The sequence below is a fragment of the Hyperolius riggenbachi genome, chromosome 10, assembly GCF_040937935.1.
Source record: "Hyperolius riggenbachi isolate aHypRig1 chromosome 10, aHypRig1.pri, whole genome shotgun sequence".
NCBI classification, from domain to species: Eukaryota; Metazoa; Chordata; class Amphibia; order Anura; family Hyperoliidae; genus Hyperolius; species Hyperolius riggenbachi.
The window spans coordinates 130,513,822-130,528,868 of NC_090655.1; the positions used below are offsets into that span (position 1 = coordinate 130,513,822).

Consider the following 15,047-nt stretch of genomic DNA (forward strand, 5'->3'; position numbering starts at 1 on the left):
CATCTCCAGGCAGAGATCTAAGAACATAATCAGTAATTGTAGGGCTCACGTGCTACATTTTTGTATAAAAAAAGGAGGCCTATTTTTTTGAAATACTGATCACATGAGCAAAAGCTACAGACCACAGTGACTGAGCATCCATGTTTGTGGGTGCTGATGCTGAGATTAAAAAATACCCACTGTTCAGGTTGCAAATGGATAGGTGCAGTCTGAATCTTTCTGAGGCAGTTGTAGCAAATGACAGCCACTAATGTCTGGGCTCTTCACCAGGTCATTTAAAAAAAATGATCTGACTTCAGCTAACTGAATAGCTTATACACAGACAAAAAGATCTGCCCCTGAGTGACCATATTTATATAACATTTGTGCCTGGAGGGAGGCTCTAAAAACATAAGCTAATGAAAAGTGTCTACAATGGGATGCTTCATGGTTCATGTGCAACAGGTGGAAAAGGAAAGATGTAGAACTCCCAATAAAGGAAAGAAAGTACAAGCACTACCAGTCAGACTATGAACAAAACTGAACTAAGTAGCATAGATTTACTTATTCACGTTTTGCTGGTAGACTGGGGTAGTTACATTTTATATTTCCATAAATGTATTTGGGAAACCTGTCTGACTCCCTGAACTAGAACATATTATGAAAAGCAGAAGCCCGTGGCAGGGAACCAGTGTACATAAACCTATCATCTGACTAGTCACTAGGGATTTCTCCAGCTATAATGGATTTCCAGACAGAATGAAAGACTGTCAGCAAAAAAAAAAAAAAACACATTCACCTTCCAAATAAGGCTGCCGGGGGTCCTTGTCTTTGGGGATGTCTTTAGGTAATATGGGACCATAGACAAAAATTAACGTGAAGCCCCTTAGATCTTAATACTGTACTGAAGTAAAGTTGTTGCCTCCACAATTCCCTGCCTACCTAGGGGCCCCCATAAGGAAGCCGGTTTTGGGAGTAAGGTTAAGAGGACAACAGCCAAAAGAATCACAGAAACATACCCTGGTTTGCCATATGAACAGGACAGGTGGGAAAGGTTTGCAACCATCATCTGGGTAACATCAAAGCACAGTAAGGATTGCTTAACGTTTAGTGAAATGGGCAGCCAAATGATTGCAAACTCCTAGACACATCAGTAGTGCTATCCTCCTTCAAAGGATCAAGGTATTTCTGGAATGATTATAAATACATTTCACTACAGGTGTGAAGATGCTTCTACAGTAGCACATACTGCAAGCCATCCTCACTATGCTCTGATGGGACCCTGCTAAATTGTGCAAACTTATGCCACGTGAAAATTTCCAGCAAGTCCAGTCCAGGACTGATGGATTACTTCACTGCTCTAACAACCCATAGGAATTTAGGGAAAGTTCAAAACATATCTACCTGATCACCTTACCGTTACATTATGTAAATAAAAAATTAAAAAAAAAATTCACCTCCCTTTGAGATTTTATTGTATAATAAAAAAAAACCTTAGAATTAGAATCATTTTTTTACACTCCAAAAAAAAAAAAAATTTATATGAAAAGTGACAAACTACAAGACTGGACACACTTGTGAAATCTGGAATTTTGTAATTATTTTTTAGAATCTAAATCCCAGAGATCTGTATTTACGCTGAAATTGCACATATTTAGAGCAGCAACTTAAACAAATGCAATGATCTAGAATAGGAAAACATGAAAAGTGTGCGTTTTTTTTTTTTGGTTTTTTTTTTTTAAAAAGGAGCTGTAACTTTTAGTCTGCAATATTTTTACAAGGAGGAGTAATAAGACTAAGCACACAGAGTAAAATGAATACACCACTCCCTCTTTGAAACATAACCCTAGTTAACCATATCTGCCAGTTAAAGTTTCTATTTCAGGGTGTGGAACAATTTAGTGATTTACAATTTACTCAAGAGTTGTGCAATGCGCACAGATGAAGCTGCGTGCACAGAGTTTACCCATAATCCCAGCACAAACACACTATTCATATCCCTCAGCTCTGTACTACGGAGAAGGGAGAGAAGACAAGAAGGGGGAATCAGGCTGCAAACTGCAGCAGGGACTGTAATAGCAATAGGGCAAGCATTCTACAGCATGTATGATTGCAGGTGAGGCAGAACTCCTAGCCACACAACAGACACCCAATAACTATAATTTTTAGACTAAAATCTGGAATTACTGGTACATGCAAATATATAGAACTTAAATCAAAAAGCACCGGTGATTCTGGTGTGAGAATCTGATAAGTGGAAATCACAAAACCTAAACAGCGGAGTTCCAGACAACATTTACTTTATAGTGCTGCTAAACCCGAAGATGGGACAAGGAAAATTCTGAAGTCAACCACAAAGCGTAGTATAGGCTATAAAAGTGTTACGTTTGGAATTTAACTTTTCAGGTTGAAAAATCCTTTGTGTAGCCCTGCTTGCTGGAGCTGTGCAATTACCCATACAGCTTAAAGTGTACCGGAAACTAAACAAATGAAAGCATTTATACATACCTAAATACCATATTGACGCATCCTGAGGGGACAACCTGAGAGCCCACGGCCTGAAGGGAGCTGGAGTATGCACTTTAGCCCCCTCCAGGCCGCAGGCTGATTGCCTTAAAGAGAACCAGAGATGAAGCAACCTCATGTATTTTACCTTATAAATCAGTGGGAACATGACAGTAAACACCTAATCTGCTCTTTGTTACATTGTTCTCTGTTTAATTTGCCTGTTATCACCTCTAAGATAAGAATCCCGACTAAGCAGTCGGTCTGGCTTTGCTACAGAATAATTATAGCTGAGACTGTGTTCTTTGCTGTCTTCAAGTCCAAGCCTGCCCCCTGCTGGCTTTGCTCAGGAATCATTATAGCTGAGTCATTATAGCAAAGCCAGACTCAATGCTCAGTCCGGGATTCTTATCTTAGCTAGATAACAGACACTTTTAGCAGTGAGGATGGAACAGAGAGCATGGTAAATGTTTTCTCTAATGTTCCCACTGATTTCTATGGTAAAATACACAAGGGTGCTTCGTCTCTGGTTCACTTTAAGGCCTCGTTCACATCAGGGCCGTTTCTGTGCGCTTTTCACAGCACACTGCGCTGTGAGTTCTGCAAGTTATTGATTTTCTTAAGTAATGTGCATGGTTCACATCTAAGCTCTACGCTGAGATGCGTTACAAAACCATAGTGTTGCATGCATTTCTGTGCGTTGAGCTGTAAAGTGCACCTCAATACAAGTGAATGGGTGCACTTTAATAGCTTAGAAGCATGTGTGGTTTTTTTTTACCCCTAACATGCGCTTTTACACATTTCTGAACGCATCAGATGTGAACGAGGCCTTAGTCGTGCTGTACTGCGCATGCCCAGCCAGGGCGTGCACCCCTTTTGTGCTCCCATCCCTGGGAGCATACTGTGCAGGTGCAGAACACTAGGTGCACGCACAGCCGAGCCACGTATGCGCAGTACAGCAGGACTAAGGGAGGCGGGAGAATTTACCGGGGCAGTCAGCAGAGGGTCAAAACTAACAGGGAGGATGGCAAAGGAGCCCACGCCTGAAGGGGGCAGGAGGAAGCCCCATGTAGATATACAGTACATGCTTTCATTTTTTTAAGTCTCTGGTTTCTTTTAAGGGATTGGACACAGGCGCAAATCGACACTGCATACTAATAAGCAGGATTACATTTCAGTGGAGTATAGAATAAAAGACTAGGGAGGATCAGATGTCTACAGTATTATCTCCATGATCATTAGAGTGGTACATTAATAGTGCTTAGGAACTGGCCGCTACATTTCCAGCGAGATTCTATTTTTGTTTAATACTACAAGTAGCTAAATACGTACAGAGTTAATGCTTCCTAGTCAGATCTATTTACAAATGATAAAAAAAGCCAGTCACTCAAACCTTGTGCCAATAGACCTCACTGCCTTCCTATTTAGAGAATGATAAATACCAAGTCCTATTTCAAATAGATTTTTTTGTTTTTTGTTTTACTCCGTGACAAGGGTGCCTAAGTGCCCCCCTGCACAAGAATTTTTCTACATAAAAGGTAGCATCCTGATGAAAATTATCAATAATCACAGATAAAGAATAGACTTCAGTTACATTAGGAACAAAATACACCATACTATGCGTGTATTGAAACAACCTCAAATTTTAAACAGTCTCCAATAAGTGCTCCCTGACTGACAGGATTACAGGGCTTATGTTCTGTCAATAACTAACCATTGTGTGTGAATATATATATATATATATATATATATATATATATATATATATATATATATATATATATATATATATATATATATATATATATATATATATATATATATATATATATATATATATATATATATCTCAACATGGTTCCATGGCTTGTGTCTATAGCTGTGTCGATAGATGGGCAAGCTCCCCAACAGTTCCTTGGAGCCTATTGTTGAAACACCCACCTTGCTCCATGCATTCAAAATTAAAGAGCAGTTCTGTGTGACATGTAAGCCACACCCCCTCCAGGGCCCTGATTGGTAGGGCTGATAAATGGCCCCAGCTACATTTCACCATCTCTGAAAGCAAAGCACCTCTGCCCAAGTGAAGGAGACGAGAAAAACAGCAGCAATACAGTGGCCACGCTGCTGAACAATTTCACACTTGTGGTGGAATATTTGAGGTTAGAGAGAAGCCTTAGGGCCTGTCTACACTTGTGTATTGCAAACTTCAGCAACCAAACACATACTGTGATCTGCAAGGACACAGAAAGTGCATAATAACTACTTTCTGATGGCTCCGCTCAAGTGCTTGGTGCCTTGAAATAACTAATAGAAGGATGCATTTCAAAGAACACTTCAAAATATGCATATAATGGTATGCACTTTTGTAGGAGTTTCTCTCTACAATTTTGACAGCGTTTTTATGTGTTTTTTTTTAAATTGCATGTGTGTGGGCAAGCCCTTAAAGGACAACTGAAATGAGAGATATGGAGGCTGCCATATTTATTTCCTTTTAAAAACAATACCAGTTGCCTGGCTGTTTTGCTAATCTATTTGGCTGCACAAGTGTCTGAACACCACCAGAAACAAGCATCCTGCTAATCCTGTCAGATCTGACAATAATGTCAGAAACACCTGATCTGCTGCATGCTTGTTCAGAGTATATGGCTAAAAGTATTAGAGGCAGAGGATCAGCAGGACAGCGAGGCAACTGCTATTGCAAGGAAATAAATATGGCAGCCTCCATATACCTACATCACTACAGTTGTCCTGTAAGGTTCATTATGGCTCAAAGAATCAAATCTACTACAATGACTTCTCAAAAACTAAAAACACTCCAAGATAATGTAAGGAAAGATGTACTGTATGCAATCACATCTAAAATGGTCAAAAAGAACTAATAAAAGCAAAACAAAACAAAACTTAAAGAGAAACCGTGACCAAGAATTGAACTTCATCCCAATCAGTAGCGGATACCCCCTTTTACATGAGAAATCTATTCCTTTTCACAAACTGATCATCGGGGGGCTCTGTATGGCTGATATTGTGGTGAAACCCCTACCACAAGAAACTGAGGACCATGGTCCTGGCAGTTTCTAGTCTGTGAACCTTGTTGCATTGTGGGAAATAGCTGTTTACAGAAGTTTCCAACTGCTAAAAAAGCAAGCAGCAGCTACATCACTTGCCAGCAGTAAAAATGTCACCATGTGATAAATGTCAGAATGTAAATCAGGGATTTAAAAGAGATTTTACAATGAGCCAACACTGACTAAATCATGTATACATGGTAAATATTGTAAAAATGAAGCACTTTTTTATTACATTATTTTCACCGGAGTTCCTCTTTAAGCTTAGTAGTAGGAATATAATATATATAGTAAAGTACATTACTTAACAGGCTCCTAGATTCTGTTCTGTCCCTATCTAGTCTTTTACCTCTAAATGGGGGTGTGAGAGAAAGAATAAGAAAAAAGAAGAATATGGCCCAACCATCACTTGTGCAACACAAACAAGGAGGTTTGTTTAGGAGAACTACAACTAGCTAGGCAACCACAATGAAGGAATAATACAATGACTAGCATTAACGGAAGGCTGCATGCGTTAGTGAAGTGAGTAACATGCGCAGGGCAGATTCAAGCGGGTCACAACCACACACAGGACTAGGAAGGACACGCTCTTCACTTACTGGACTAGGAATTGCATCGGGGTCTATCCTGTGCCTTGATTTCTGCTGGGGTGGCATTTCATTGAGCTGCTTAATTGTATATTAAGTTGAGAACAAGAAGCGATGCCACAAAACAGCAAAGAGAGAACATTAAACGATAAACATAACAGAAAAAGGGTAACAATTTTATCCCCACCCACCTCCCTCTAAAACCAGTAGAAGACAGCAGAAGCATAACATGCAATTTATTACTTATCAAAGTAAAGGTGCATACACACGCTGATTTGTAATTGACTGGAGGGACTGACCCTTCAGGTGACAGGATGGACGCCCTGCTCTACAAAAGCAGATCGAAACATGCGTTGCTACAGAGGCGGGGCGAGGGGTGATGTGCGGCGGACAACAGATCGGCTTATGGTGGGAGATGTCGTTTAAAGATCCGGTGCTATGAATCTCTAAACAAGCTCAAGGGACACCTGTACAGATGCTCAATTCACGGTTGCTTTATCAGAGTTCCATCTAGCATGTGTAAGCACCTTAAATGAACTTTAGAAAAAAATATAAAATACATTGTAAGACTGTAAGGAAAGGCTAGACCACAGGTGTACAAAAAAAAAAAAAAAAAAAAGCAATTCAAGAGCAATGTTACCATAACCATTTTACATAGAGAATCAGGTCTGCAATGTGTTAAATCTTCACAATGATAAATTAGTGAAAGCTTCAGTAATGGTAACAATTTTGCATTTAGAAAGTTGTTACAGGCTATTCAGTTAGTAAGTCATAGGGAAACGGAACCATTACAATTTTGTAGATAGGCAAGAAAAACCTAAATACTCCCCTATTAATACTACTACAGTATTTCCTTCCTAAACCAGACAAAGCATGTCTGCAAGCTATTTGGTTCTGTAAATGTAATAAGATAAACATGCTGTACACTAGCAGTTCTGGACCTATGCCTGGCTTTTCAAGGACATTTAAAAGAACCCTGAAGTGAGAGGGATATGGGGGCTGACATTTGTTTATGCCATTTTAATTAATCAATAGACAATTAGGCAGACAGTATATAGTCAGGTGAGCCTGGACAGAGTGTACAGGGCCTTTTTTTTTTTTTTCTCCATGTGCAGTACATTTTAAACAAAACCAGTTGCGTGGTAGTCCTGCTGATCCTCTGCTTCTAATACTTTCAGCCGTAGACCCTGAACAACCATGCAGACCAGATGTTTGAGAAAAATCTAACAAGATTAGCAGCATGCTTGTTTCAGTTGTGATTCAGACACTACTGCAGCCAAAAAGATTAGCAGGACTGCCAGGCAACTGGTATTGTTTAAAGAGACCTGTAACACAAAAACGTGCCCCTGTGGGGTACTTGCCTCAGGAGGGGAAAGCCTCTGGATCCTATCGAGGCTTCCCCCATCCTCCTCCAATCCAGGGTGGTCTCGCTGGGCCCCTCCGAAGCCACACCCGACAATTCGTCAGGCTGTGGCGCCTGTAATATTTACCTTTCCCAGCTCCAGAGCAGGCGCAGTAGCGGCTCTTGGCTCGGGATAAGGCGGAAACAGCCGATCCCACTCGGGTCCGGTCTATTGCACAGGCGACTTCCGCTCTACTGTGCAGGAGACTTCCGTCTGCACAGTAGAGCGGACCCAACTGGGATTGGCTATTTCTGCCTTATCCCGAGCTGAGAGCCGCTGCATCATAATGGACAATGAACAGTGTTGCACAAAGCACTACCTGCTCTCATGGTGTCAGAATGCATCAGGGCATGAACACTGCGTTGGACCAATACAGGTTAGGAAGCTAGAGGACCTTGTGCAAAAAGATACCCACTTGTATTTACAATGTGACAAGCTGCAGGACGCTTATTGCCACTTATGTGTTTGATAAAAAGCATACATTAAAGTGAACCTGAAAGTCATGTACACATACAAATAAAACAAGGTGGTGCTTATTCCTTGATGCTTCTAGATATCCAGCATCTCCCAGCAATATTCTGCCTTTCATACACTGTATTTTATACTCTAGTCAAACACTAAGTGTAAGTGAAGCATAGGAGAAGAAAATATAGCAGTTACATCGGTCCAATTGAGGTGGGGATTACTGTTGGAAAGAACAGCTGTTACCGATGGAAGAAGAGGAACTAGACACTTAGAATTAAAAAAAAATAATAATAATAATAATACATGGCTATTCCATTTTTAAACTTTTGAGACGTTGCTGCTCGTCCTATTACACGATTGCTACGGTAACAGCGCAATAACATAGGCACAATTTTTGCCATGCTTTAAACCAGGTCTTATAGGATTCTATCCAGCTAGATTCCTCCTTAACAAAGATGAATAAAATGTTGTCCAGTTAGTTCCACCCCGCTTAGCATAAATATATACAAAAAACAGTTCACAAGGGGTTTTAAAGGAACAGCATCAGTCTTTAATTCTTCTTAAATGGTATGTCATTTGATTGTAGTCGTATAGACAGGATATCCAATTCTAACACGTATTTCACGGTCAACGGCTGCTTCCTCAGAGGCAAACAAGTACGTGCAGTCTGTTAAAAATACACAATATATACAAACAATTATCAATACACCTACCCTCCATCAGATGTCTGCGTAAAGCAAAATCGGGATAACATCCCCATCTAATAAGTTATCTTACCACAGTGAGTCAGATAAATCGTAAGGAAAAGTGAATGGATCTCAATCTAAAAAAACATATAAAGATGGCAATCACTCTACTGCACAACCACAAAAACCATATTCCATGCAGTAAAGAAGCACACAGTCTGACAACATCTATGGTCAGACTGTGTGCTTCTTTACTGCATGGAATATGGTTTTTGTGGTTGTTCCTTACGATTTGTCTGACTTACTGTGGTAAGATAACTTATTAGATGGGGATGTTACCCCGATTTTGCTTTACGCAGACATCTGATGGAGGGTAGGTGTATTGATAATTGTTTGTATATATTGTGTATTTTTAACAGACTGCACGTACTTGTTTGCCTCTGAGGAAGCGGCAGTTTACCGTGAAACACGTGTCAGGCATTGTTGGTGTTAGGATTGGATATCCTGTCTATACGACTACAATCAAATGACATAACATTTATGAAGAATTAAAGACTGATGCTGTTCCTTTAAAACCCCTTGTGAACTGTTTTTTGTATATATAGATTCCTCCTTAGGCAACGTCTAGGTTTCTACTTGGACTGGATGACATGGAGGGTGAGACTTCCAGTTTTAAGCGGAGTTTACAATGCGGAAACAAAGGACCGCAGAGAGATTCTAGCTTGCCAAAAATACTATTTTAAAATACAGGTACTAAGGCAACTATCTTATAGCACGTCCATCAATCGTTTGGATAGGCAACCGCCAGGCGCCAAAATAATTTTGCCCTCTTAAAATAGAAGGTATGCAATAATTCAGCTTACCTAAGTGAGTAAGTACAGTTTCCCATGATGCATCACTGCAAAATATGCAAATTATCCCTTTAAAGCGGACCCAAACTCTTGTACAGAACGCAATGAAAAGTCTCAATTCCACAAATACATGCTAAAGAAATGAACTGCTGTGTTCGTTTAGCCAGATCAAATTGTCTAATTAGTTCTTATCAGTTGCTATGAATAGCCCACAGAGGAACTCTGCCATACAGTCTTCTCATTAGAGATGATTGTACATATGCAATTTGATAACAGACCAATCAAGTTAAACCTTGGTGGGACATGATTGGTCCATTTTAAAGCTGCATAAAATTGCTTACAGATTTACATAATCCTGTAGCAACCCAGAAATATTTGCATCTCAATGATCATCCCTACTCATACGGTAAACACTGAGGCTTAACCCTTTTAGTGCTCTCTGAACAGTGAATGCAAGTTAAAACTTCAGTTGTTTTCAGGGTTTTCATAAATCCTAATGAAGATTTTTGTTCCATAAAGATTATCATGCTGCATCTAACCTTTAAGAGCAGAGAGAAAGTTATGAGTTTAGTTCCACTTTAATGGCCAATGACTAAATAGTACATATTCATGTACAAGTAGCTCATAAAACTCCAAACATACGCCTACTGTCAATTTTTAAACATGGTAAGAATTACTTACAGGACTAGGAATGGAATCTGGGTCCAGTCGCTTCTGTGCGGGAGGGGGTGGAGCTGGAGGACCTTGTGGGCCAGGCTGGCTTCCGTAGTTTGGTGCCCGAGGATATGCTGCAGGATATCCGGGTTGTGGAGCCCTAACCTGTCCAAAGGAACCTGTAAAAATGAGGCACGCTTTAGATTTTCACTTGTAAAGACAGAGCTAAAAGAGAAAGGGGGAAACACATTAAACTACTGTTATTTTACAGCTATAAACCTAGAAGTAGATCACAAAAAAAAAAATCCAAATATCAGATAGAATTCAAATATTGCTCAGTATCACCATCTACCATTCATCAGGGGCAATATCTGATTTAGATTTAGCATATTTACATAGTCATTAATCACAAAAAGCTTAATTTCAATAACACAAAACATACATATATCATTACACACACACACACACACACACACACACACACACACACACACACACACACGGTTTAGATTTTCTGACACTGACAAAATACAGTAATGACAAGAATACAATATTTGTATGTCCCTGTTCATTCACCTGGCATCTTAATTAAAAGCCGGAGCACACAGGCATGCTTCTGTCTGCTTTTCCCCAACACATCAATTTTACAGATGCTGAAAAGCATTCGCAACTGTGTTAGTGTGCTCAGGCCTTTATACAAATTTTCAATGCTTCTTTAAAAAAAACAAAAAAAAAAACTAAAAAACAAAACAAACAGTGCTAGATCATGAGGGTTTCCATCAATCCTTCTGTTGAAAGATTGTTGGTTCTCAGCACAAATAGTACATCATCTGATTTTTGTTCAGAACATCCAACAATCCTCACTGTAGCAGAAGCTTTTAGGCAAATGAATACACTTTATTGTAAATCCGTTATGTTTGAACTTTGTTTGGCCACCTTTACAGTAAACCTGCATAGGACAAATGTCCCATTAGAAGTCATTACCGTAAGTTGCATAGACCTTCAAGCAGAAAAATAGCTACTGCAGCATAATATAATCACGTGCAAAAAAAAAAAAAAAAAAAAAAAAAAAAGATAGGAATGAAACTGCTCACCATTCTGCTGAAGAGGAAATCCTCCCTGTCCAGGCTGCATAGCAGGAGGTGGACCTGTCATTGGGGGACCTGGTAGAACTCCAGGAACACTGGGTTGGGACTGAGATGGTGATAAATGGTTTGGCTGACTTAACATGGGTCCAGTGGGAGGCTGTCCTTGTAATGGAGGGCCTTGCATTGTGGTTTGAGGGGGAGCTCCAGAAACAGAAGAAGGATAATTTGAAGCTGCTACAGTTGGTTGAGGAGGGAAACCTTGTGGAGAAGGAAGGCGCTGTGGAGGAGGTGGTCCTGTAAAATGCTGCGTTGGGGGTGGCTGAACTTGTGGTAAGCTGGTAGGCGGCATGCTTTGTGACAGATTCAGAGCAGAGGGAACTTGGCTACCGGTATATGGGTTGTAAGCACCCGATCCTGATGCAGGAAAACTTCCAGAGGATGGTGGAAGAGGATGTTGAGTGCCTGTGGAAGTAAGCGGATTATAGCATCAATTAGCATAAACTTTCACATTTATGCAATTAAGTACAGTATCCTTATATTCTAGCTCAATACAGTGATAGGACCGGTACACACTGCTGCGTTTGTGCTGCGTTTTTAAAATCGCATGTGATTTTTAAATCACAAAGCCTTCATGAAAATAGAAAAATCGCATCGCACCAGTGTGTACAGGTCTTCAGGATTTTTCAAAAGACCTTGTGATTAAAAAACGCATGCGATTTTAAAAGCACAGCAGTGTGTACAGGCCCTTACAGTGTATGGATTCCCGTAGTGTGTGAGTAGTATGACTGGTGGGACTTAAGGCCAATACACACACGTCTGATTTTTCAAAACGACGGGTCGTTTGAACGTCCCGTCGTTCAGACGTCTGTACAGACTGTCCTTTGCATGATATGACTGAGTTTCAGCGATCCGCCGGGCAGATCACTCAAACTCAGTCTTATCACGTGAACGACAGTCTGTACACACGCCCGATTTAGCGGGCGGACGTCTGAAAGACGGGACGTTCAAACTACCCGTCGTTCCGAAAAATCAGACGTGTGTATGGGCCTTAAAGAGAACCCGAGGTGTGTTTAAAGAATGTTATCTGCATACAGAGGCTGGATCTGCCTATACAGCCCAGCCTCTGTTGCTATCCCAAACCCCACTAAGGTCCCCCTGCACTCTGCAATCCCTCATAAATAACAGCCATGCTGTGCGGCTGTGTTTACATCTGTAGTGTCAGTCTCGGCTGCTCCCCTGCCTCCTGCAAAGCTCCGGTCCCTGCCCCCATCCCTTCCCTCCAATCAGCAGGGAGGGAAGAGATGCAGGCGAGGACTGGAGTTCTGCAGGAGGTGGGGAGAGCAGCAGACTGACACTATAGAGATAAACACAGCCAGCTCTGACAAGCTGTTTGTCAGCAGCGTGGCTGCGATGTATGAGGGATTGCAGAGTGCAGGGGGACCTTAGTGGGGTTTGGGATAGCAACAGAGGCTGGGCTGTATAGGCAGATCCATCCTCTGTATGCAGATAATATTCTTCAAACCCACCTCGGGTTCTCTTTAACACTGACTTAGATGGAACTTCTGCGCAAAACTACTCAGATAATGGTCCATAAGCAAATGAACTTTTTTCTCTTTTTTCCCCTAAGTTGACATTTTCACACCTTGTCAATAAAATGCCTATAAATCCCACACAAGCAAGCAAATACACAAAAATAACTTTGATAGCACTTTTCCAATTGCAAAAAACTGAAATGTTATTTTAAAGAATAGATGAAAAATGATCAACTAGTAGAAAACGTCTGAGAAAAAGTGAATTGCATATGGGAGAATATGTTAAATTTAGTGCCAATTACCAGAAGCAGACCCCACGTGATACATAACCATATACATTTTGCAGCAGACTATGTCCTGAATGCTGATAATATAATTGTGTGATGCACTAAGGGACAATGAAAAAAGTATTGGTGTTCAGAACAGTTATTAAATGCCAAATTATGCAGTTTCTTACACAGTGTACACTATGAGAAAATAACTATTCCCATCACACCTTAGACTGCAGTCACACTCGGGCATTCTCTGCCCGCGATTTGCGCTTTGATAACTGCAGGCGCTCCTGTACAAGTAATCCTATGGGATTATTCATGCTGCAGAGATTGTGGCGCATTTGTAACTTCTGACAATTGTAAGCGTAGCAATTTCCCAGCGATTGCGTTGTGATTCTCGTTCACTGGAACAAGAATTGCAAAACACAATAGATGAAAAATTGCGGAACACAACAATGCAAAATCATGATTGCAATCGCCTAAGTGTGAACGCGTCCGTATTGTCATTTCAAGTGGAATAAAGCTACAACTGATTAAAGCTTTCTGTAAATCTGCAAGCATGAAGCAACTGTGCGTATGATTTGTAATGTACGTGCATTTTAATGGATGTTAAAAGGCTAGACTGCAGCTGAGACGAGTGGAAATTAATCACCTTTTGTCTACTATGCTCTGAAGAGGTTTCTATTACATGCATTATGCAAGTACAGCAGTGTTCTCCCCAGGCTCTTTTTGCCGGGCACTCCACCCGGTTAGTTTTGGTGAGTACCCGGCTGTAATCGGCTTACCTCCTCCTATGCTGTAAGCAGAGTTATTTAACCACCTGGCGTTCAGTTTCCCCAGGATTTTCGTGCAAAAAGTGTTTCAATTAATTCCCAATAATTTGCAACCATTTTTTTTTTTTGCAACCATTTTTTTTATATTGAATTCAATACAGGTTATTGTATTGAATTAAAAAAAAAAAAAAATGTTTTCTGCAAGATGTTGACGCTGTGTGACCCTGGTGTCATCAACGCCGATCAACGGGGGACATGTGATCGCCGAGGGAGAAGCAAAATCTGCCAAGGGACATGGAAGAAGACACTGGGGAAGCTGTCAGAGGTACGCGACGAAGGATCAGCATGCCAATGGTGAGTATAAGACCCAGATGTATAGGTAAAAGATGTGCAGCCAGATCTATAGTTAGCCAGATGTATAGTTAGCCAGATGTGCAGCCAGGTATAGTTAGCCAGGTATACAGTGAGACAGGTGTGTAGCCAGGTATACAGTGAGACAGGTGTGTAGCCAGGTATACAGTGAGACAGGTGTGTAGCCAGGTATACAGTGAGACAGGTGTGTAGCCAGGTATACAGTGAGACAGGTGTGTAGCCAGGTATACAGTGAGACAGGTGTGTAGCCAGGTATACAGTGAGACAGGTGTGTAGCCAGGTATACAGTGAGACAGGTGTGTAGCCAGGTATACAGTGAGACAGGTGTGTAGCCAGGTATACAGTGAGACAGGTGTGTAGCCAGGTATACAGTGAGACAGGTGTGTAGCCAGGTATACAGTGAGACAGGTGTGTAGCCAGGTATACAGTGAGACAGGTGTGTAGCCAGGTATACAGTGAGACAGGTGTGTAGCCAGGTATACAGTGAGACAGGTGTGTAGCCAGGTATACAGTGAGACAGGTGTGTAGCCAGGTATATAGTGAGACAGGTGTGTAGCCAGGTATATAGTGAGACAGGTGTGTAGCCAGGTATATAGTGAGACAGGTGTGTAGCCAGGTATATAGTGAGACAGGTGTGTAGCCAGGTATATAGTGAGACAGGTGTGTAGCCAGGTATATAGTGAGACAGGTGTGTAGCCAGGTATATAGTGAGCCAAATGTGTAGCCAGGTATATAGTGAGCCAAATGTGTAGCCAGGTATATAGTGAGCCAGATGTGTAGCCAGGTATATAGTGAGCCAGATGTTCAGCCAGGTA

The 15,047-nt window shown here is 41.0% G+C and overlaps 1 protein-coding gene across 5 annotated transcripts in view; it reads right to left on the reverse strand.

The window, feature by feature from the left end:
* The window catches only part of SEC24C (SEC24 homolog C, COPII coat complex component), a 72,809-nt gene that overhangs the window by 34,184 nt on the left and 23,578 nt on the right, over positions 1 to 15,047 (reverse strand). For 2 of the 5 annotated variants that reach the window (XM_068258046.1, XM_068258043.1), the window contains 3 exons: positions 11,290 to 11,745; positions 10,223 to 10,374; positions 6,149 to 6,217 (listed from right to left, as the gene is read on the reverse strand). In XM_068258046.1, coding sequence (XP_068114147.1) covers positions 6,149 to 6,217; positions 10,223 to 10,374; positions 11,290 to 11,745 — 677 coding nt within the window. The remainder of the gene's footprint in view (positions 1 to 6,148; positions 6,218 to 10,222; positions 10,375 to 11,289; positions 11,746 to 15,047) is intronic. The other 3 variants (XM_068258047.1, XM_068258045.1, XM_068258044.1) reach the window with 2 other exon arrangements.